The following is a 23,145-nucleotide window of genomic DNA, read 5'->3' as shown; positions in this document are numbered from 1 at the left end:
TCATCTTTCACAGTTTAATAACACACACATACACACTGTATCACCCTAAAACACAAGCATAAGCAAGATAAACAAAGACAGGCAGCAGGAGAACCTATGCACCTGAATGCAACACTTTCACACTCGCACATATGGAGAGCTGAAGGGACTTTTATGAATCCCAGCATGAGCTGTTTGTGAATACAATGTGAATACTAATTATCTGGAGCGATGGGAATGACTGACATCCCCTGTCTGCTATGTCTTTTTCACGACTGCAGATCTTCCCTTGAATGTTTTCTAAACTAATGACAGCTGCAGGAGAAAGAACAAAATCATGCTCAGATAAACATGGAGTGTGGGAGCTGAAGTGAATCTAAAAAACAGAACATTCTTTATCTTTCTACACATTCTCTGCTTTTAGTGACTTTATAAACCCTTTAGATTCTTACATGGGTATTAACCAAGCTAGAACAGCTGGAGAACCTTCCAATCTAACCACATTAGAATATAAAGAACTTTTTTTTTATCTTTGTTTCACAAATGAGTTAAAAATGTTTTATAAAAAACTACACCATAATCTGTGTAAAAAAAATAAAATTAGTCCAGGCAGACCAGACAATGAACTGCTATTTTGATGCTTCTCTCAAACTAAAACAATCTTAATGCCAAAAAACCCCGCTAAGTGTTTAATTGTATCTATTAAGAGTGTTTTCCAACTCCTCCGCAATGTTAACTGTTTAACACTTTAAAAAGTGTTATTTGAACTTGATCTAGAAGTTAACCAGTTCTGGATTCAGTTGATTTTTTAAACAAGGAGTTTAAGAAATCAGTTTACTAACAGTAAAAGCACCATGAATAATGATGTAAGACAATTTTAGGTTTTTATACGGAGTATTGGATCATGCAAAGCTTATGTTGTAGAAATAATGAGGCTATAGTTGATGGTTGGTATGAGGCAGAACACATCACCATAATCTGGGCTGTAGTAATTATTTCTTAGGATTCCCCTCGAGATTCTTGAAACTAAAGGTTTCAGGGTCTCCATTGTTCCGTTGAAGAACAGCTATATCATAATTTATACATTAGATGTGTTGTAAGGAAGGTTCTCATTGCATTTAAAGTGATCTGGCTACTCAAAACAATGCTAATAAGCAGACAGAGGTTGCAGGACTGGATGAAAACATACATTTTGTGGACAAATGGCACGTTTTGGACATATTCATGCACCTAAATCTTATTGAGGAGTAAATTTGACCTCATTGTAGTGCTGAAACAGGTACAAATGCACAGAAATATGATAATGCAAATATATTTTGGATATTATTTTGGTTATGTCATCACCGCTTGAAAGCCTGCATCCTTTTTATGTCTCCAAGTGGATTTTAAGAGCCCTTCTACAAAATCTCCTCTGAATGCCACTGAGTAGATAACCAAGAGTTTGAAAATATATAGTGGTAGTGTGGCTGACTTATATTCAGGAAATCTGATGGATATAGTCCTTTAAGTAGCTTCTTTCTCCAACATCTCTTTGATAGAGCATGACATGATACAACAGAAGGCATTCAATAAGTAATATCGCTGAGGGCAGAGGAAACAGGCAAAATGAAGAAGTGCACATCCTTCAGATTTCAAGGCAGATTCTGTTCAAACTACGTCTAAAGCTTGTTTATTTTCTGATGCATGATGGAACAGTGTGAAAAAAAACTAAAAAAAGGAAAGAATATAGTTTGGCAAAAAGCAACTGCATTAACAGCTAAGAGCCAAGATTATATTATATATCTTAAGAAAAAACATTTTTACAAACCTATTTTGTGTGTGCACATAATATTGTATAAAGGTATTTTCTTATAAGATGTGTTCATTTGAACGATTTGTGTATTTGTATAGATAAGGAATGAAGCCATCCCTAAGCCTGATTACATCTAGGCTCCAATTTAACAAGAAATAAACTATATAATACCAGCCTGATAGTTGGAAGTTAGCTAAAAGAGTCCCCAAAACAGCAGAGTACATAAATCCGCTGAAGATATTCAGCGGATTTATGAGATGCACACTTATTCATGGTGTCCTATTACATCTGGTAATAAACTAAGAACAACAGTAAAAGTTGCACAGTGGTCTGTGGGAGATTTGCTTCTTTTAGAAACACGGTTAGGTAAGTAAAGTTTTAAATGATTTATTGCCCAATATCACAAAACCCTAATGGTAACTAGAAAAGCACTGTAAGGGCACAGACCCCACCAAACACAAAATTCTGCCCCATATTGTGACTACATTCTATAGCTAAAACGTGCATAGGATCTGGATCATTGGCAGCATTTAATGGATTGTTCTATAACCTGAGGTTAAAATTTCATTAGAATTGGTTCTTTATTAAGTTATCTAGCTAACTAACCAACAAACAGAACCAAAAACATATTTTTCATGGTTGAGGTAATTGAAGGTCATAGCTACAACTTTTTTTAACCAAAACAATAAAAATTTCTACAGCACATTTGGAGTTGTTCAGATAAAAGTATTAATTTGATATATATATATATATATATATATATATATATATACATACATACATACATACGGTATATATACACACATACATATATATATATATATATATACATACATACATACGGTATATATACACACATACATACATATATATAAATACATACATAAATACATACATACATATATATATATATATATACATTTTGATGTTTCAGAAAATATAGAATTATCTACTTCTGGTTATGATGCCAACCTCAACATCACAGGAATCTACCCCAATAGGAATTGTAGGTTGTATTTGAGACGGAGCTCGGGCATTACAAGATCCTAGTAGGTTCATGCTAGAGCTGAGAAAATGCTTCATCTCGCCGTTAAATTTTCTCAGATTCATGCCGACCAAAGAGGAAGTCAGAAAAGGGTAGATATCGGTCAAAGTTTTGAGTGTTGATGCAGACTTACAAAGAAAAGAGCCTCAGAGGCCACTGGCAGGTTGCTACTCTCCTCCTGGGCAGGTAAGGTTGGCCAAAGGTCAGCCGGTTGCAAAGGTGTGTTGCTGCAGGTTCTTTTGCAAGTGAATTAGTATGAAATAAGATGAAAGATTTGTTGTTGTTTATTTTCCTGTCATCACAGCAGCAGCTGCTCGTTAATTACAATTAGCATTAGCTTTTCCTTTTTTGGGGCATTTGGCAGACCTGGCAACCAGCTGGCAAACAGGACAACTGAAGGTGAAAACAATATCAGGCGAATGTGTGTGCATCAGTTTCAAACCAGGAGGTGTTGAACTTGCAGCAATCGCTTTAACAGGTCCATTTTTTATCTATTTATTTTTTGTTGAGTCGAGTTTGTGAGGATTTTTTTTTTACCTACTTTATTAATAAAACAATTCCCTTTTGATTCCTTCCATCAAATATATTTTATATAAACATCAGAAATCTTTAACAGGGCAGATGCTTATTTTTTACAGTGCTGTTTTGTCTTAAACAAAAGCAAAATTCCTACGGTAATGAGAGGAAGCGGGAAATGGTACCATCGATCTCAATCATGCACCCTGTTGTTTTCACCCATGCATATATCTGTTTACACTTCACATGTGCATCATTATGTAAGCAACAGGATGTTTTTATGCTTTCTTTATGACTCACATCCACATCGTTTTCAACTAAGGTTTCAGTCGATTCTGCTGCAGCTCCTTAATAAATTGGCAGCACATATATTTTGAGGGCATCCATAGAGTCATCATTATCCATTTTGCTATAGTGTCAGATTGTCCTTTTTGTCAGTAGAGGGGAAGCTGCTATATTTTACAGAACTTTCTTAAGAAAAACATTCTTTAGGAGGTCAAAGCAAAGACATTCAATATAATATCAGGTGGCAACAAGGCATCTTCTCTCCCAGCCATTAGTGAGACAGTAAAATAGCTGGCTTAATGGTGACAAACATGTCAGGATTTAAATTTCGAGTTCAAAGCAGCAGAATATCTTTATTTTCATTTAAGGCAGGTATGTGTCTTCAAATCCTCAAATCAGAAAAAGAAAAACAATGTGAAATCAAATTTAACACCAGAAGTGAATGCCTAAAATATAAAAAGAGAACTAAAAATAATCAAAATGTTCTTAAAATAAGTGTTTTTGAACTTGATTAGAGTAGGTAAGGAAGTTATCAACCAAAATGTTTTTTGAACAACAAATAAGAAGAAAACATCTCCATTATCTTATTTCACTGGTAGTACATGTAATTTTTTTATTAAGGGAGACAGAAATATGTATTTCTGTTGGAAAAACATATATTTTCCTGCTCAAATAAAAGACAAATAAACTAATTTCAAGAAACTAACTTATCGTTTTATCTATTTTTGTAGTGTACTTACAAATGTCCACTTGTGATCACATTGGACATTGAAGAAGCACTACTGTAGCCACACTGCATTAAACTACACTGCAAAAAACATCTAAAAATAAGTAAAAAATGTCTTAAATGAAGTGTATTTACCCTTAATTTGAGCAGGCAAATAAGATGATCTGCCAATGGAATGAGTATTTTTACTCCTAAAATAAGATAATTAGATAATATACACTTGAAATAAGACAAAGCAATTGTTTTTTCTTATTTTAAGTGTAAATTGTCTTGTTCCATTGGCAAAGTGTCTCACTTACCTCCTGAAGTCAAGAAAAAATGCACTTAATTTGAGCAAAAATGACTTATTTAGATTTCCATTTTTTGCAGTGTATTGGTTTCACAACTTTACATTCTCGCTTCAGTTGTGCGCTACAACTCTCTCTCTTTGCATCTCTTTGTCTCTTGACTGCAGGGGAAAAGTTTCAGCCCCTATTGGTTGGTATATCCAACAACTAAAGGTGCTAATGGCACATTGGTTTCGATCTTTCTGTTTCACCCCTTTTTATTCTTCTGTACATTCAACCCATCCTCCCTCTATTGCTACAACATTTAATGGAGGAGTCTGAACAGTCATCATTGCTTCATTATTGCACATCCCACACAGCATTGTATAGTATAAATGAATGCAGAGTAAGTTTTAAATAGTAAGATGGAAGCCAAGGTGATGAAACAGCATAACTAAGCCTTTCCTTGAGAGATAACACAACAAACTCTGTGGTCAGTTTCTTACTTTTAAAGTTCAGGCCAGCTCATACCTCTGTATCCATAAATACAACTCAGCTGGACCAAAAGTTTTTGTTTTTTTATTGTCTTTTTATCAACTAAAGCAATAGAATAGAACTTTTCTTCTTTTGCTTATTATCTGACCTTTTATTATCTGCTGAGCATTTAGTACTAGTCTTAAAATGGGAGTGGTAATATTCCCCTCAAAAATATGCGTCATCAAACAAGGAAAGGTAGACTTTGTCTGCTCATCACTCTGACCTCCCATCAGACAGACAAAGTCAGACCTACACTGAGACAAAACAGCTGGATTACCTCCACCGACTTGTTGCAACACCTACTTGACCTCAAAATATGACAGAAAAAGTAGGCCCATTATGATTCTGAAATGTCATGGCTAAACTAGGAACAAGTTGGCAGAACGCAAACAGAACAAAAGAGGAAACAATCCACTGGACTATGTTTCCAAGTTTGAAGATGTTTCGCTTCCCATCAGGAAATTCAAAATGTCAGAATAAGCGTTGAATTCGAAGCTTTATATAGTAGCCCCAAAACTTGTCTTGGCTTAGAAAACATGCACATTGAACCAGAAGAATGGGTCCTCCCCTTTGAGTCCTTTGGGTTCTTTGTTAGCATTTAATACCAGACACTGATCTTTACCTCAACCAAACAACTTACTGGATGGGAAATTAAACATCCTAAAACGTCCAGTCCGGTGGACTGTCTTTTAACTTTCTTGGAATGACTATGACCTGGATAACTGAGAATCATCACCAGCATAAGAGGAAGAAACACCAATTTCTGTGAAAATAAAGATTCAATGCTCTTAATGACAGTCACAGAGATTTTAAACTGGTTAACTTTATGGCCTGGTTTTAGTATAACCCTAACCTTTGGTTACTACTCAGCTGGCTTCCAGGGTGATTATAAAGAATCTTTAAAGTTAGTTTTCTCCATAATGTTCTTTCCAAAGTGCCAACATTCCAATGGTCATTTCTTCTTCTATTGTTCTATTTGTACGAGTTTGATATCATTGGAAAGCCTAGACTCCATTTATCAGGATCTGTAACTCAAAATGACCCTGGTTTGCCCTGGCCTCTACAAGTTTAATAAAACATACCCATGCTTTGTGCAGAGCCCATAAAAGAGTTTGCACCTGACATTCAAAATGACCAAAATAGACCCAAAAACTGACCCAGAAATCAGTTTTGGTTTGATAAATCACATTGCGGATGGAAAGCATTTCACATGTATACCCTCCACCTATAAATTTCCAATATATTTTCATTAACATATCATCTTCAAAAGAAGTTTCTACCTACTGCCACACTATTTTTGCAACTACCAACTGATTTGTGCCTTGTATGAAGATAAACTCTGAAAGTTATAACACATTTTCACATCTTTTAATAGACTCAAGCGTTTTGAAGTCCTGGCCCTTACTGAACCCCCTTCTTTAAACCACGATTGCAATGGAGAAAATAATACTACAACACAGATACAACGTTTTTTTAACTCAAATATTCTTCACAGGAAAGTGTCGGCCAATATCTGATACGATCTGTTGAAGGAGTTGACTTTATACCTTGTCATGTGACTAAAGGCATCATGACTGACATAAACATTATTAAAAAAGGTATATTGGCAAAGATAAAGATCATTGCTAGCGGCTCTGTGCGCAGTCACTAGATCGCTCTAACCATATTGATATCAATAAAAATTGAAAATAAATTGATTAGTGCATCTCAAATAACAGCACAGTTCAAACCTATCTGCATGTAACTGATCTGATATTTGACAAAATGTTTTAATTATGTTTTATATATAATTTTATTGCAGTTACACCTTTTGATCAAGTGAAGTTAAGGGATATCGATCAAATATATAAATATTTTTGACCTAATTTATTTTATTTTAGAGTTTGCTGCAACTATTTATATACTGGGGCTGGGCTGTCAAGTGTTTCGGTGTAAGAAATGTTACAGATAACTTCAAAATCCACAATGGCACCCTTGTTTGCACGCTAGGTGTGAGCAGCCACTGGGCTAGTGCAGAGCTGAACGATGTGAGTCAATCTCAGCACACCCTTAAAACAAAGTACTGAGCTTAGTTTATACAGCAAAGATAACTGTTTTTCACTTTGACATCAAATAGCAGCTAAATAAACACTAGACTTTGCTTTATTGATATACACCTTTTGTTCCGGTCCTCCACAACAGTCTTTTTTTTTCCTTTTTTGTCATTTCTAAATGTGAAATACTCAGAATTATAATTGATAACCTAGGACTGTTGTAAAACTTTGTTTAGGTTTTTTGTGGCAGAAATTATATCTCTGGTGAAAGTTACTATGAAAACAACTGTCTTCTCTCAAAGAGGTGTGAATATTTGTTAATTATTGATGAACTTGTTTACATAGAAACACTTGTTCCCCTAAACTCAATCAACGCTACACACTGACCTTAATTCTTACTGATTACCTAACCGATGTCCTTGTTTCATGCTTAGCTGACCTTTTTATAAAATCAATCATGACCTCATAGTTTCCTTCATTCATACCGCTGTGTTCACTCCTCTAACTTCATAACAAAACAACACTGGAAAAAATGAATTGGGATTAGATGACTCAAAAGTCATTTACCTTCTCCCCAATTCAAAAAACCCTGATAGCAATTTCCACATTTTTTATACTATGCTGAACTGCTGTGTGTTTATATTCACTCACTCTGACCTGCTTGGGATTGGGATTTTTACATTATGCAACAACGTTAATAAGCTACTTGGGTAAATAAAAAATCTTGGTGTTACAAGTAAAGGGCTGAAAACTTTACATTTAATATATCAACTAAAAACATACATTTTTGCATCACAGTTGTGAATCAAGACCGCTGCTTGCAACTGGGTGATTAAACTTTTACATCCAAGAGTTCTGCTGCAAATATTTAATGATTGATATACAAAAAATATAACTGGAAAATAAAAATTTAGGGTAAATATGTCAAGTTAATATAAGAACTTGAGCATTGGAGACTTGTGACCGATTAAGAACTTTCAGTTTAATCTTGCTGGTGAAGGTTCAGTCATCCAGGTCAAAGTCATTCCGAAAATATTTAAAAACAATCAACTGGACTTGGTTTCCAAGTTTGAAGATGTTTTGCTTCCCATCCAGGAAGCTTTTTCAATTCAAAATGTCAGGAATAGCGTTGAGTTAGAGGCTTTATATAGTACCCCATACCCATCTAAGTGTCTGAAAGGTTAAGGTATTAAATCATCTGAAAACTTACAATGCAGCTATTGATTTAATCCCTTCCCATTATTATCGCTGTCCCACCACCTGTACAGAAGAGCGGAGGACCTCGTCCGACAATCGCCTTTAACGACCGACCTTTCAGACACTTAGATGGGTATGGGGTATTGCAGTCCAACAAAAAAAGCCAAACGACCCCCATTCCAAAAAGGTGGACCCCTTTTTATCTGTTCCACTTTTCAAGTTTTCAAAACAAAAACAAGGCTTTGTTGGGCTACTCTATGAAGCCTCGAACTCAACACTATTTCTGACATTTTGAATTGAAAAAGCTTGCTGGATGGGAAGCGAAATGTCTTCAAACTTAGAAACCAAGTCCAGTGGACTGTTATTAATTTTATTTTGGAAATTTCAGATTAATCCTTTCAGTCTGTGATCTAAGCATCAACTAGACCATTGCTTAGAATAGAGAGACCTGTTTCTGATTTTATTAGGAGATTAAAAAAAATGCTTCGTTTCCTATTTAGCAGTGTGACACTTTATCAGAAATAATTACCCACAATGCTGGATATGCTAATGGACACATTCCAGATTTCTTGGGGTTATATTAAAAAAAAAGCTTATTATAAAACAGTTAAAACAACCTTATCGAATAATACAAATGTGTATATATAATCTCTTTTTTTTAATTGTACTTCTAAATTGTATTCTAAAACTTTCAATTGTATTTGGAGATAAAATTACCTATAAAATATTGAAAATCATAATGTGTGGCCACACACAAATCTGATCAAAGTTGGGCTTTTATGGATTCCCAGAGACATACATGCCAGCTACAATATGATTAATGGAGGGTGTTGTGTAGGTGCCTGACTGGAAATAGGTTTGCTTAAACTTTTACATTTCAATGTGTGATTAAGGTGCCGCCTTAGATTTAATTAGTTTGTTAACCTCATAATTATGTCACCAGTTTTTATTTCAGTTATAAAAGCAATCCGTTTTATTTCTATTTACTTTATTTATTTGTTCTTTACTTTTGTTTATATATGAAATAACTACAGTATGACTAGGAATCTGCTAAGAGGGTTTCAATGTTTTCACCTGATCAACAGCATGTCAGTCTGTACAGAAAGCTTGGTCTACAATAGATGCCCAGTTCTGTTTTTCTTAAAACCACTGATGCACGCATGCAAAAGAGAAATGCAAATACAGTGTGCACCGACATGCAAATTATAATCTAATAAATCAAAGTACCAATTAAGGCACAGTCGGTTAATATGCATGTGCATTTTGTTAAGGTTAAAAGGACAAAAATAAATATTGCTCAAAAACTGTGTGCAGGTGCACTCGCGTGTGCGTGTGTGTGAGTGCTTATGTGTTTAGTGGAATGCTTTAGTCACATGTCTGTATTTGCACTGCAACCTGCAAATAGAAACCCCGGGGCAGGACACACCAGGTCACAGCTAGCTTCAGAGAGGACACAGCAGCAGAAGACACAGGGTGTCCAACACCTTTAAATCAAAATCAAGCAGAAGGCAACAATCACAGCTGTAGAAAATTTAGGATTAATTGTAATAAACAGATATACTGTAAAAATATGCCTCATCCTTTATGGAAAAAGGAAAAGTAGGGTGTTAAAAATGCAGTATATATTCAGTAACATCTGGTGTTTTTATCATGTGGGTGTTGTGCTCCAGGATGACTAATTGATAAAGCCAGATGCTTACTTTTTAAATTTGTCTGGAGCCATGGCACTGCCAATTAAATTATATAATAATACCAGTGAAGCACACAAAAATCCATTAGAGAGATCTTATCCTTTGATTCAAAAAATTTCTGACACAATGCTACAGATTATATCGTGATCAGTATTTGCACCACAGAAAACAAATCAGATCTAATTTCTTCTTCTACCATAAGAAGGCTTTTAATATGATCATTGAGAGGCCAAACAGGAAAATGAAACCAATAAATTCCGTGTACCAATGGCTATTATATCTGTTTGGTGAGAATTAATCGACTGGCACCAATTTTCTTATTTTTAGGTTAAACACTCAGACACTTGTATGTCAAACCCAGCTTATTCACCAATCTTATTTGCTACTGTGAAGGAAACTAATTTCCCCTCATATTTAAGGGCTTTCTTCCTGTGCAGTTAAAGCCAGTTTGCATTATTTCACATTTATTGTTCAGTGTTTAAAAAAAAGGTAAGATTGGGACATGAAGATTTGTTGTGGCCTTCTAACACCGGTTCTAAAGGTTTTTATTACTAAGAATGTCAGTTATAAAAAAAAAAAAAATATAGGTATGGTCCAAAATCAGATCCAGCAAATCAGGCTTTGCGGAGTAGTGCCCAAGTGGTTGCGCTTGGAATCCTGAGGATCAAACCCCACTTCCACAGACTGCCCCCACACTGCTCCCCGGGTACCATACAATGGCAACCCACTGAGGGATGGGTTAAATGCAGAGAGTTAATTTCGTTGTTCTGTACTTGTGACAGTGTAATGACAATAAAAATGCTGGGGGAAAAAACAATAACCCTGCACCATTAATGAGGCCATTGAAAGAACAAAAAGGGTACACCACTTTTTAAACAGATGAAGAAGTAAAAGCGGAAGTTCGTTATCACTATCCGACACAGCTGATCGGGAGCTGTCCTGTGTTATGGTGAGTGTGTTAATCAATTCTTTTTAATTCGGATTGAGCTGATTCCCTGATACATGTTTGGTTCATGTCCAGTTTAAAAAAATAATCCATAAAAAAAGTAAGACAAGACCACGGTTTACTGCTGGTATGAGAAAAATAGACTTGGACTGAAAACTCCTTGTAATGCGCTAATCTTGTACGGTGGTTCTCCAAGGTTCGACAAGAGTTCATTTAAAAATGTTTTAGAACTGATTGGTGACCTTTAGTTTAGATTTCAGAAAGTTAGTTATTATAAGTTGTTTTTCTGATTTATGGAGGTGATTTATGAGCATAGACTTCCGGGCTAGGGTTTGCTTCTACACTAAGTTTGGATATGAGAACATTTCTCATTAAAAATAGGAGTCAGTGACAGGAAAACTCAGACACGACCTGTTTGATCTGAAAATGATGGAGTAAGAAACAACTACTTATCTAATCTTCATTCTAATGTTTTGCTTCTAGCTCAAAATATTATCCAAAATAAATATTAATTAGCATTTTCAGTATTAATCAGATGAGATAATAATATGTATTCCTGTCATACATTCTAATGATTTTGGAAGTGATTTTGATTAATGTCTCTGTTTTAGAACAGTGTAAGACTGATAGAAGAGGCGAGAGAAAGAAGACTGAATGAGAGTGGAGGAAAACTGGAACACTGATGGGAAGGACAGCTGAAGAGAAGCAAGAACAATCTATATGGAAAAGTAAAAAAAGAGAGCAGACAGGAGTCAGAAGGGAGTAGTGGCCTAGTGGTTAGGATATATAGCTTGGATCTCAGAGGTTCTGAGTTCGAGCCCCACTTCCACAAACTAATACTCTGGGTCCCTGAGCAAGACCCTTAACCCCACGTTGCTCTGTACTTGTGACAGTGTAATGACAATAAAATGCTGGAAAAGGAAAAATAATACTTTTCCTCATGTTACTTTCCCTTTAGGGGGAGGCAGAGCTCTTTAGGCCCCCAAAATTGGAAAGCCCTACAAACCGCCCTTGACCCCTTCACTCTCACTCCGAACCCAGAGACACATTTCTAGTTTTCTATAAAAAAAAACACTATTTATCATTTTTATTAATCTTAAGAAAATACTACCAGTGTTAATATACATATTCCTGGCTTTTACACTTGATTTTTGTTGATACTAATAAACTTGTAAAAATAAATGAAAACGTTACTGTCCCATTTTCCTAATTTCATCTTGATGAAATGTACTTTTTTGTTGTTGCTCAATAAAAGTATGTTTTAAGATAATTTGAGGTGAGAATATTAAACTTTAAAGCATCACTATATGGTCCATTTACAGATTTAATGCGTAATTAAAAAAACAAATTTCCAAAGTTAAAATCACCTTGGCTTTGCTCGGCAAGCTGCACCAGAGTTGACTCGCTAAATTACGTGATACCGTTGAATGCAACATACAGACATCAACACACAGCCGGAATCGCTTCTGATCTAAAAAGCCAAAACAACTCTTTTTACATTTGATAAACATGGAGCAGCACTGATAAAAGGGATTCGGACTGATAAAAGAATAAAATAATAAAGCATACTTACTACGCCCTGGCTTCCTTACACCTTGCTCTCCATTGTTTACTTTCCTGATTTCTGTCACACTGGTGAGATCATCGAAGCTAACCCAGTGGGATGGTGTAACCGGACACGCAGCCGCAGGGGGGGCAGAGGCCACGCAGTTTGCCAGCTTGGACTTACACCCAGCCTTTTTTTTTTCCAGTGAGAAGGGAGCCAAATGCCTATTGTTAAATAGTTAAATAAAACTGCTCACATTAAATTGGATAGAATATGGTGGGTTTGACTATATCCTTAAAAAGTATAGTTCCATGTTTCTATAACTAGAAAGTTTAGGTTAATACAAAATAAATATAAAGTACTATTACTTTATAAACACTATTTCTCCTTCCCCTCATCAATGGGTGGTCAAAAGCCTGAGAAGCCATTATAGGCGTCCCTAATTCCCTCCGCCAAGGTTGTTGTGTTTTTAGGAGAGCTTGAATGGGTGCTTGTCTGTCTGTATGTGTACGAGATAAAGTTATGGAGGTGTCCTCATGCCAAGAAACAATCCATTATATTTGTGTTGTAATCCATATCATAATCTGGATACAGGATTTTTTTTTTCAATTCTCTAACATTGAGAGGTAAGGATGGTTAGCAAAACAAGCAGCTCCCCACTAAACCAGAGGGGGGCAGCAGTTTTATATTAACAGCCTCAGCATCGGATTCAAAAAGGCCGGAGATCTGCTGCTTGGTGGAGCCATACGCTCTCCGAGTGCTTTACTAGTTTTTATACTGAAAACTGGTAATCATGGCTTAAAACCTAAAGATTCACCACCAGTAAGTTTTATATAGTAACTTAGTTTAAAGTACAGCTGATGATAAACAAGTGGCTCTTCTGTAGTGGCTGTAGCATCCAACTTTATATCCCATTGAGAAAGATAGCTCAACTAAAAGACTGGTATTACATCCCATTGTTATTCCTCCAAGTAGAGAACAGCATTGTGGTTTGATTTTCTATGTACTAAGCAGATGAAACTCCTACTAAATTAAGTTGTTCATTTTGTGTATATCTTTGCTTCAGTTTATACCAAAATCAAAACATGTTGTGAATTCAAAATAGCAGTGTTACTGCTGATTATACTTTTTTTTTATTCTTACTTGCTCTTGGTTTGCTGCTGGAATTTTCAAATGACCTAAAGTACCTGCAGCCCCTTTTCCAGTTCAGCCAGCACTGAAGATGAAGACAATAATACTTTTACGTAGAAGGAATGAAACAACAACACGTTTATGTTTTTCCACACATTTTGCAATTTATTCTCTCAAGGCCAACCTTAAACTTGAAGCAACATTTCATCCATAGCTTGGATGCATCTGTTAATATACTAGTAGTGAACTACAAAAGTAGGATCCATCCTCTCCAAGAGAAAGATTTTTTGCTGCAGGCACCTAATTTTGAACCAGATTGTTAAAAACCATAGCAAATACAAATTTTTAATGAGAGAAAGCTTTATCATATATATATATATATATATATATATATATATATATATATATATATATATATATATATATATATATATATATAAAGCATACCTTATCTGTTTGATCTGATTGCAATGAGTTGGAATTGTTTGCACGCAGAAGCTTTTGGAGCGGTCACATGCTACCTCACTTCCTTCCTCCTACAAATCTCTGCTCTTGTTTCCAGTTACTAGTTAACTTCAAAACTACTTTTATGTCTGACATTGCAAAGACGAACAGCATCAATTTTTTCTTCAACTCTCATATGTGTAGGTGATAAAAGGCTGATGCTGCTCTTTGTAGGGAGCCTGCAAATTTCCCCATTTTTTTAAGTGCTTGTGCGCACGTGCACACCCTGTGGTGAATTAATCTTTCTTTTCCTCCCTTCTGATCTCAGGCACATAGATTAGTCCATCAGAAAGCCTCAGGCAGCATGAGGAGCAGCAAATGAATGAGACTGTGTGAACATGAAGACAGAATAGAGACTCCCTTTGGCAAACTTAACACATTGACTGTCTGAGTAAATAAAGCAAAGCTGTTACAAATGTTGGTGTGGGATTAACCTGCGACCATCATTGTCTTCTCTTTTTAATTAGGATGTGTATTGGATGAAATGCAGAGAAGCAGAGCTCCATTCCCTGACATCCAATAAACACTCAAATTAACACCACAATCTAACAGAATGCCTCTTAATCATCTGCTTATGAATAGCTTGATAAGTCTGCATAAAACCTAACCTACGACAAAAAGAAACATTTGATATTAAGCCTGAATATGTCAAAAAGTGACATCAGTAGGTAAAACTTTTTTTTAAATCATTTCTTTTCTTGAGGGTTGCACATGGTTTCATCACTAGCTCTAATCTTTGTGCACAGCTTCATTTTTGTTCTGCCTGACTGCAGATTGACATGACAACAAGTGTGATCAAGGGGTAGGTGCCATATATAGGCACTAAAGAACATGCAGGAGAAAAGCCAGGTCGGAGCAGTCCTTGCAGATGTATTATCCTACCCATCCAACAGACTGCTGTTCCTGGAGACCATCAGCCTGACAAATATGAGAATAACTCATCCTTACAACATCCGTCCTGAAGGGCGAGGATCATTCCACAGGACTCTAATGCATCTTCTGACCGGATCAATGTCCTGTTCACATTATTTCACCTCGAGTTATTTCTCTGACATACTGACAAATAACACAACCGCAGGCATTCTTCCTCCTCTGTAGTGCCATTACTTTTTTTAAGAGATTCACAAAAGAATAACTGAAAAACAGAATTTCCTCAAAACATGCAGGGATCGCAATCGAATAAATTAATATAATAAACAAATAAATGTTTTCTGACTAAAATGAATTGTTTGTAGAGAGGAGACTTTCAAACATGGTAAACATTTTTACTCAAGCTATTTTTGTTCTCAGTGCAGTCAGTGAAAACTGAACACTCAGGCCTGTTAGAAGCTCTACCTTTCTTTGGTTTTAAAACTCCGGCGTAGTGAAGACAAAAAACATGCAACACCACAGAATATAGGGAAACTCCATAAAGACTCTCAAGAAATAGAAAAAAAATTCCCATGACAAGTCACTCATTCTCGCAGCTTCACTTGACAGCACTGAGGCGTTAATTACTCCTGTTTCACAAATACAATCCCAGCTTTGTGAGCTTTGTTATTGCTCGAGGAATGAGGGACCTTTAGTTAGATGAAAACTGTTTGGTGCTAAGTGTTAAATAGAAATATAAAGAGGTCTATTTCAAATGTTTGTCTTTCGCTGCTTTGTGGAAAGCATCCAAGGCAGGGAGCGATGATTCAGCAGCCCGAGATGTCTGTAATCACCATTTCACATCTTCCGCTGTCTCTTATTCTACGCAGTGCAGTTCTCTGTTTCTCCAAAAATATCCGAGTGTTGAGTGCAGCTTGCGGCTCCAGGAGACGTGGGAATCACTTATGCTCTTTGAAATCTCATAGCAAAGATATGCATTTCACCCCAAGTTTTTTTTTTCGTTGTTGTTACTGTATCCTCATTACATCACATCCTATTCAATAGCGTGGGGATCTATTTTTCTGCACATACTGTGTTAAAATGAGCGGGAAGGTATATAAAGCATGCCAGATTATCCCTTTTTTAACTTTGTACTGAGGTGTCCTTGGGGTGATGAGTCAAACAGAATATTAGGAAATCAACAGCTAGAAGCAGAAGTAGTGGGAGCAAAAGGAGGAATATAAGACACCGATTTAACACAGATTTCATACGGCTACATTCTGGTCCTGGTGACACAGAGGCTTTGAATTTCACACATACCTTTAAAATATTCAATGTATATACAAATGATCGTAAAATACAGAAAAAAAATTACTTTATGTTCTTTTTATTCTGTGTGAAACTCAATTGGTTAATATAATTAAATGATTTTGTTACCAGACAGGAGTTAAAACAAAAGTAAGCTCTATAATAAGGATTTTACTTAAAAACAACACATTTCTCCATAGGGTGGCTGGACTCTCAGCATTACAAATAAGTTAGGGAGTTCAATCATTAGACAGGGAGCTTTGAGAAGAGTCTATGCTCCTCCACAGCGAAAGGAGTCTGTGAAGATTGTTTGCCATCTTATCAGAAAATTTTCAGGTTTTCAGGGAATGTCGAACTGGTGATATGAGTTAGTTTTATGTCCAAATATTTTACGCTGTTTATTGTGATGAAGATAAAAATGACAAAAGATTTACTACAAGTCCATCACTGAACCATCAAATACAGCTTTATAACTGCTCATTTAAATTGTTAAACTAGCTGCCTTAAATGTAGCGCAGATAGATAGATAGATAGATAGATAGATAGATAGATAGATAGATAGATAGATAGATAGATAGATAGATAGATAGATAGATAGATAGATAGATAGATAGATAGATAGATAGATAGATAGATAGATAGATAGATAGATAGATAGATAGATAGATAGATAGATAGATAGATAGATAGATAGATAGATAGATAGATAGATAGATAGATAGATAGTCCTGTAGTTGAATACATTGAAAGATTCAGAATTCAATATTTTTTCCTTTAAAGTTTTCTGCTTCCTGTTTGTCTCTTCTCTCTAATTCATCTAAATGATACATTTTCCCAGATTTGATTGCTAACATCTTTTCTGTTTCTAACTCCAGGATGAAGACAAAAGACATAGTAAAGTAATAGTAAAATAACCATCAATCTGCTTCTTTTTCTTCACTGCCACCTGGAGCCATGAAGGAGCTGATCAGCTATCCCCAGCCCAAGGTTACATAATAAGTATGTATTACAAATCCCCGCCTTTAGCCATTTGAAAGTCTCTCTGGCATGACATCCTCCCCCTGCTGAGGACATTAGAAGAAGGCAAAGCCGGATGTTAGATAAAGAGAGAAACAAGCAAACTCACGTCTTCCAAAATTTGCATGTTGAGGGCCATGTTAATGAGGTAATGAGCTGCTGTGATTGCTCGTGTGCTTACCTCGTCCCATGAATCCCTGCCCCTTCACCTTTTGGACCACTACTCAAACACACATGCAATGTGTGACTGAAATGCGAGTAGATGTGCTGAAATTATGCATGGACCTTTCCAACTGAGTGTCCAATACTCAATCAGTCTGCACCTGTTAAAGCTAATGTTTGTGCATAGTGTTGAGGCAAAAAAATCAGGTCAATCTGATGAAGATTTGAATGTATGACCAATATTAGGCAGTAAAGTACATATTTTACATACAAACTAACTGGACATATTCTATTTCTACTTTCAGTAGTTGAATTATATATATATATATATATATATATTTTTTTTTTTTTTTTTTTTTTTTTTTTTTTTTCTCTCATTTTACATACTAAAGTCCCAAGGGGGGCATTTGTATTTGCTGTTTTTTTGTACAATCGTGAATCCGATATACAAGCCGCATCACAGGGGCTTTTCCAGCTTATACACCATCCTAGTGCAACTTATGTTGCGGTTGCACAAACGTTCACAACGCTAATTGCTGCACACATCGAATCAGATGACGAGCTTCAGATCCAACATAGTAAGTTCATGTCTGAAAAGCTGAACAACTCCCCGGTAAAGTGGGCTGCAACATGGATTGTTTGTCTTAATAACTGGCATAAGCAAAGAAGTAGCGTCAGTGGTATCTATGTTTGGATTACACTAAATGTTGCATGTTGAATAGCAAATGTTAAGCTCTGAAAGGCAATGCTTTATGCACAGCTCAACTGTCATACTCTGTTCTCAGTGATAAAAAACTGTTTACAGCAAACTTTAAACTCTTTAAGTCAGTCTTGCAAGCTCAGTTGCAATATATTTTAACCATATTTATTGAAGGGAACTGTTCTATAATTTATGTGATGTATTACTACTACTAAAGAAGTGGCTCTTAAAAGAAGTTGCATAAAAAAATCAGGAGTTTCTAAAATATAATGCTACAAAATCATAACCATCAACCAATCTAATGGTTGAAGAGCCTAAATAATGGATGAAAAACAATCAATATTGGTGTTTTTAATATTTATACATTCAATAGTTTAGGAGCCAAAAAGGTTTGCATTAAAAGGACAATATACGTTTTATTTTAATGAAACAATTAATTGCAAATAATTAACTAATTAATTACAGACCTTGAGATTACCTAATTAAAACTTTTCATTGGGTCCCACCACAGTCTAAAGATATTCCCACTTTAGCAGTGGATTGGTACAGCTCCAAAGCTCTCCTCGGTTTAGTTTGGCAGCTAGAAGTTTTCCGATGGGGCCTACTAAAAATGATTGAACAGCGCTCTGTGTGACGTTCAAACCTAAGGTTATGATTATCTAAACATTATATATATATAATGTTTAGATATAATATAATATAAAGATAAATAAAAACCAGACCCTCCAGATTTTTTTAAAATTCCAAATAAAATTAATGGCTGAAAAAAAAAGTAAAAAAAAAAAGTTTTAAACTATATTTAATTAATCAACAGCTGCTTTAATGATAGGATGCACATGCCATGGTTAAAAGGAGGGGTGCGTATTCTTCCCACGCATGTATTGAATTAGAAAAAAAAAAAAAGAAAAAAAAACATGTTATCTCAGTTTCTATGAAAACTAAATTTGATATAACTAAAGTCTGCACAGTTAGGGCTAAGTGTATAATGTGATCTTAAATTATGAAAAAATAACCTTGGTGTCTTGCCAGTGGTTTGCGGAAGACCAGTTAATTAACCTCTGATAATGAAAGCACTAATTAGGGCAGGGCTGCCATTAAAAATAATATCATCATCTATTACTGACAGGGCTAAAAGGAGAAAGATCATCTGCTCCAGACTTAGAAGTGAGTGTTATATTCAGAAAAAAGTTTGAAAAGAGGCCAAATTCCACATCAGCATCAAGAGCCTTAAAGGAATAGTACACCCAAAACATGATTAGCCTTCATTTTCTACTCACCCCCATGCTGAACAACACTCTGGAGTACTTTTTTGATATCTCAAATGCATCTGGAGATCTGGGAGGCTTCTTGCTGTCTGCTGACATTCAAATAATGGAGGTCTATGGTGACCGAGACAGAAAGGTCCATAAAAGTCCACAAAAAACGTTTCAATATTCCTCCATACTGCTCGTCCAATGTATTCCAAGTCTCCTGAGTGGGTAGCATCCAGAATTTACTCGAAACGAAGTCATTTAGAATGTTTTTAGAGCATAAACAGTAGTGTATAGGATTTCCTGAAAGCGCGCGCGGGCGCGTTCATGACGCTACGGAAGCCGGCAGACCAAGCCAGATGAAAGTGCGCATTCAGCGTCTGCTCTGCCAATAATGCAAGCGTAGAAGAAGAAATGTGCTGTTTACCTGTGCAAAGAAAGAAACAACGAAAGAAAAATGTCTGAGGACTTCAGTGTTGAGGAAGAGCATGAGTTCTTTGCCGAGCTGAATGCGCTGGTTTGGTCTGCCGGCTTCCGTAGCGTCGGGAGCGCGCATGTGCGCGCTTTCAGGAAATCCTATACACTACTGTTTATGCTCTAAAAACATTCTAAATGACTTCGTTTCGAGTAAATTCTGGATGCTACCCACTCAGGACACTTGGAATACATTGGACGAGCAGTATGGAGGAATATTGACACGTTTTTTGTGGACTTTTATGGACCTTTCTGTCTCGGGCACCATAGACCTCCATTATTTGAATGTCAGCAGACAGCAAGAAGCCTCCCAGATCTCCAGATGCATTTGAGATATCAAAAAAGTACTCCAGAGTGTTGTTCAGCATGGGGGTGAGTAGAAAATGAAGGCTAATCATGTTTTGGGTGTACTATTCCTTTAAAAAGATGTCAGGGTATTCTGCAGCTCACTCAATTAAAAACTTAAGATTACCCTTGGGCTAAAGGTAGAGCAGATTACATTTTCATCTGCACATTAATTACAGACCAAACCCATTTTAAAATGGCTTTCTTGAATGCATTGACCTAATTTTTCTGCAAAACCAGGAAAAAAACATAAACTAAATTCACCTGGTTTTGAAACTATGCTGCAAAAAATGGATAAAAGTAACAGCTATGAAGTTTTGCAGAAACCTAAACTTTTACATTTTCTTTAAGTTAATAAATGCAAATTGGTTGCATGCTTTACATGTTCCTGAAAATATAACTTATTTTCAGAGTTGAAAATCATGAAGTGCTGTAATTGCCCTATTTATTTATTTTTTTTTTAAATAAACAACCTCTCCAAAACTCTCCAAAACAGACTACGATGCTGTCCTGAGACAGATTTCCTTCGTGTAACCTTGGAGATCACTGACAGTGGAGATAAGCTTTAATCACTAACCTTCATTATACCACAAGGTGCGTTTCCAGCTCCCTGGATTCTCTCCGCGGAATTATCACGACTGCCACTCCTGATCCGTGGGCTGCTCTGATCCCTGTACCGTCCATTGGTGTACACTCCTTCGGCCGCATAGCCTTGGGCAGCCCTGGACACCTCCAAGTATGTCTGAGAAGCGGTGGGAGGCAGCGCGGCCCCGTCGCCGCCGATCACCGCCGCGTTGGTCGCGCCCTGAGCTTGCGGCGCGCTGATGGCAGGATCCAAAAAATGTCCCGTATCTGAAGCGTGTACCCCTGACATGATCCAGTGGACCTAGAGCAGAGCTCCGTCCCCTTCAGCGTAAAAACAACCCATTCCTTTATGAGCGCAGTCGATTAGCTGTGGTCCGGGGCAGCGCGCAGCAGCGTCTGGAGCTGGGCTGCTCAGGATCAACTGGAATAATAACAGACCTCCTCCGCTCCTGGCTCTCAAAGGGGCGTGCGCTCCAAAAACAATGAAAAACACATCTAGTAGAGACACACTGCTCCGGTGTTTTGTTTGCCACCTTGTACTTTGATTCTCTCTTTTTTTTTTCTCTTAAAAAACAGTTTCACTCACCAACGCCTTGCTTGTGCACAGCCTCGCGTTCTGAAACACTTTTGCAGCGCATGCAAAAAAAAACAAACAAAAAAAAAAAACAGCAAAGGAGGGGAGCTCTTCCCTTTTCATATACATCCACGGGACAAATTCAACACTGTGCAAAAAGCGCAATCACAGTCGGCGCACAGACGCGTGTCCAGCATGCGCGTGCAAGAATGGACACAATTAAATGCAGCAGGCGATGCGCGCGCATTCTCAGTTCTAAAGCCAGTCTATCTGGATTCTCCAGAGGAAATCTGAAGAAACAAGAATCATTTTTACTTTAGCATTAGCATTTTTACTTTTTGGAGTGATAGCATTTTTATCAGATGGTTTAAAAGTAAAATCCACTTTTAGATAGTTACCTTTTGTCCAGTAGAGGGAGCACAACAACGCCTAAAAGATATAGTTGTAAAAGGATACGTTTAAAGTCTTTTTTTTCTTCCATGCAGCCTTTAGTATTCTTGGCAGCAAAAATATTATTTTGGGACTATTGTTATTACTAATATTATTATTATTGTTGTTGTTGTTGTTATTTGCTTGTTAATTTTATTATATCTTTTTTTTCTGATTTATCCAGAGTCTCGGTTTTAATTCTCAAGAATTTGGATCAAGTCTCTCTATTTCTGTAGCAAAGAAACAAAGTCGTGTTACCAACAGGATAACTAAATATTTTGTAGCATTTCCTTTCAGTAGCCTCACTGTAAAATGTTAGATGTAGTGAAGATATGGTGATTTAGCTGTTGATTTAAAAAAAAATGGGGGACAAAGAGTTTGGCCCCTAAAATGTTCTTCTGTCTCTGCTTTTAACCAGTATTCAATTTCCAGACCCAGTATCTAAACTAGATTTAAGTCTTAAGTTTTTACTTTTCTTTAAGCCTTTCAGACATAGATTCATCTAGGTGTACTTGAGCTGAAGGTCAAAATTACAGCTTTTCTTAGACTTAAAATAACTTTATTGTAAATTGTTATTCTTTTTTTTTCAGTTTTTAATTTTTTTCAACATTCAGTAGTCTGATGGGGAAGAAACTGTTGCAGAATCTGCTGGACCTGCATTGAATGCTGCAAACGTCTCTTCCCAGAGGGCAGCAGAGAGAACTGTCCATGGTGAGGTTGTGAAGGGTCATTTATGATGTTACAAGCCCGGGACCATCAGCGCTGGGATGAAATGTCTTTAATGGCTGGAAAAGGAGCCCTGATGATCTTCCCTGCAGTTCTCACCACTCTTCTCGCATTCTTCCAGTCTGAGGCGCTGCAGCCTCCACACCACACAGTGAAGCAGCTGGTCAGAACGCTCTCTATGGTGCTTCTGTAGAAGGTGGTGAGGATGGGTGGGGGCAGGTGGGCTCTCCTCATCCTCCGCAGGAAGGGCATTCTCTTTTGTGCCCTTTTGACCAGTGAGGTAGTTTTTACAGTCCAGGTGAGGTTGTCTGTGTTGTGTACCCCCAGGAATTTGGTGCTGCTGACCATATTTCATCTTTCACTTTTCAACCAAACGTAAGCATCATTTGGACGTAAATCATGTCATCTTTTCAAAGTCTTTTCAACCACTTTTTTTTCCTTGGTCGGGGGGGGGGGGGGGGGGGTTCCATTAATTATGAGAAGTCATCCAGGTGATCACCTGAGCAGGTTCCTACTTAGAACCAACATGAT

General features: G+C 36.7%; 1 protein-coding gene across 1 annotated transcript in view; it reads right to left on the bottom strand.

Moving 5' to 3' along the window:
* The window catches only part of si:ch211-210g13.5 (inactive phospholipase C-like protein 2), a 97,287-nt gene extending 75,763 nt beyond the window's left edge, over positions 1-21,524 (bottom strand). Inside the window, exon 1 of the mRNA XM_038278306.1 lies at positions 20,878-21,524. Within this exon, the coding sequence (XP_038134234.1) occupies positions 20,878-21,174 (297 nt within the window). The 5' untranslated portion in view covers positions 21,175-21,524. The remainder of the gene's footprint in view (positions 1-20,877) is intronic.
* Positions 21,525-23,145: the final 1,621 nt, after the last annotated feature.

The sequence above is a fragment of the Cyprinodon tularosa genome, unplaced genomic scaffold, assembly GCF_016077235.1.
Source record: "Cyprinodon tularosa strain WSP-4 unplaced genomic scaffold, ASM1607723v1 ctg14, whole genome shotgun sequence".
Lineage (NCBI taxonomy): Eukaryota > Metazoa > Chordata > Actinopteri > Cyprinodontiformes > Cyprinodontidae > Cyprinodon > Cyprinodon tularosa.
The sequence above is the reverse complement of the archived record's forward strand: the minus strand, read 5'-3'. Positions and strand labels throughout refer to the sequence as shown.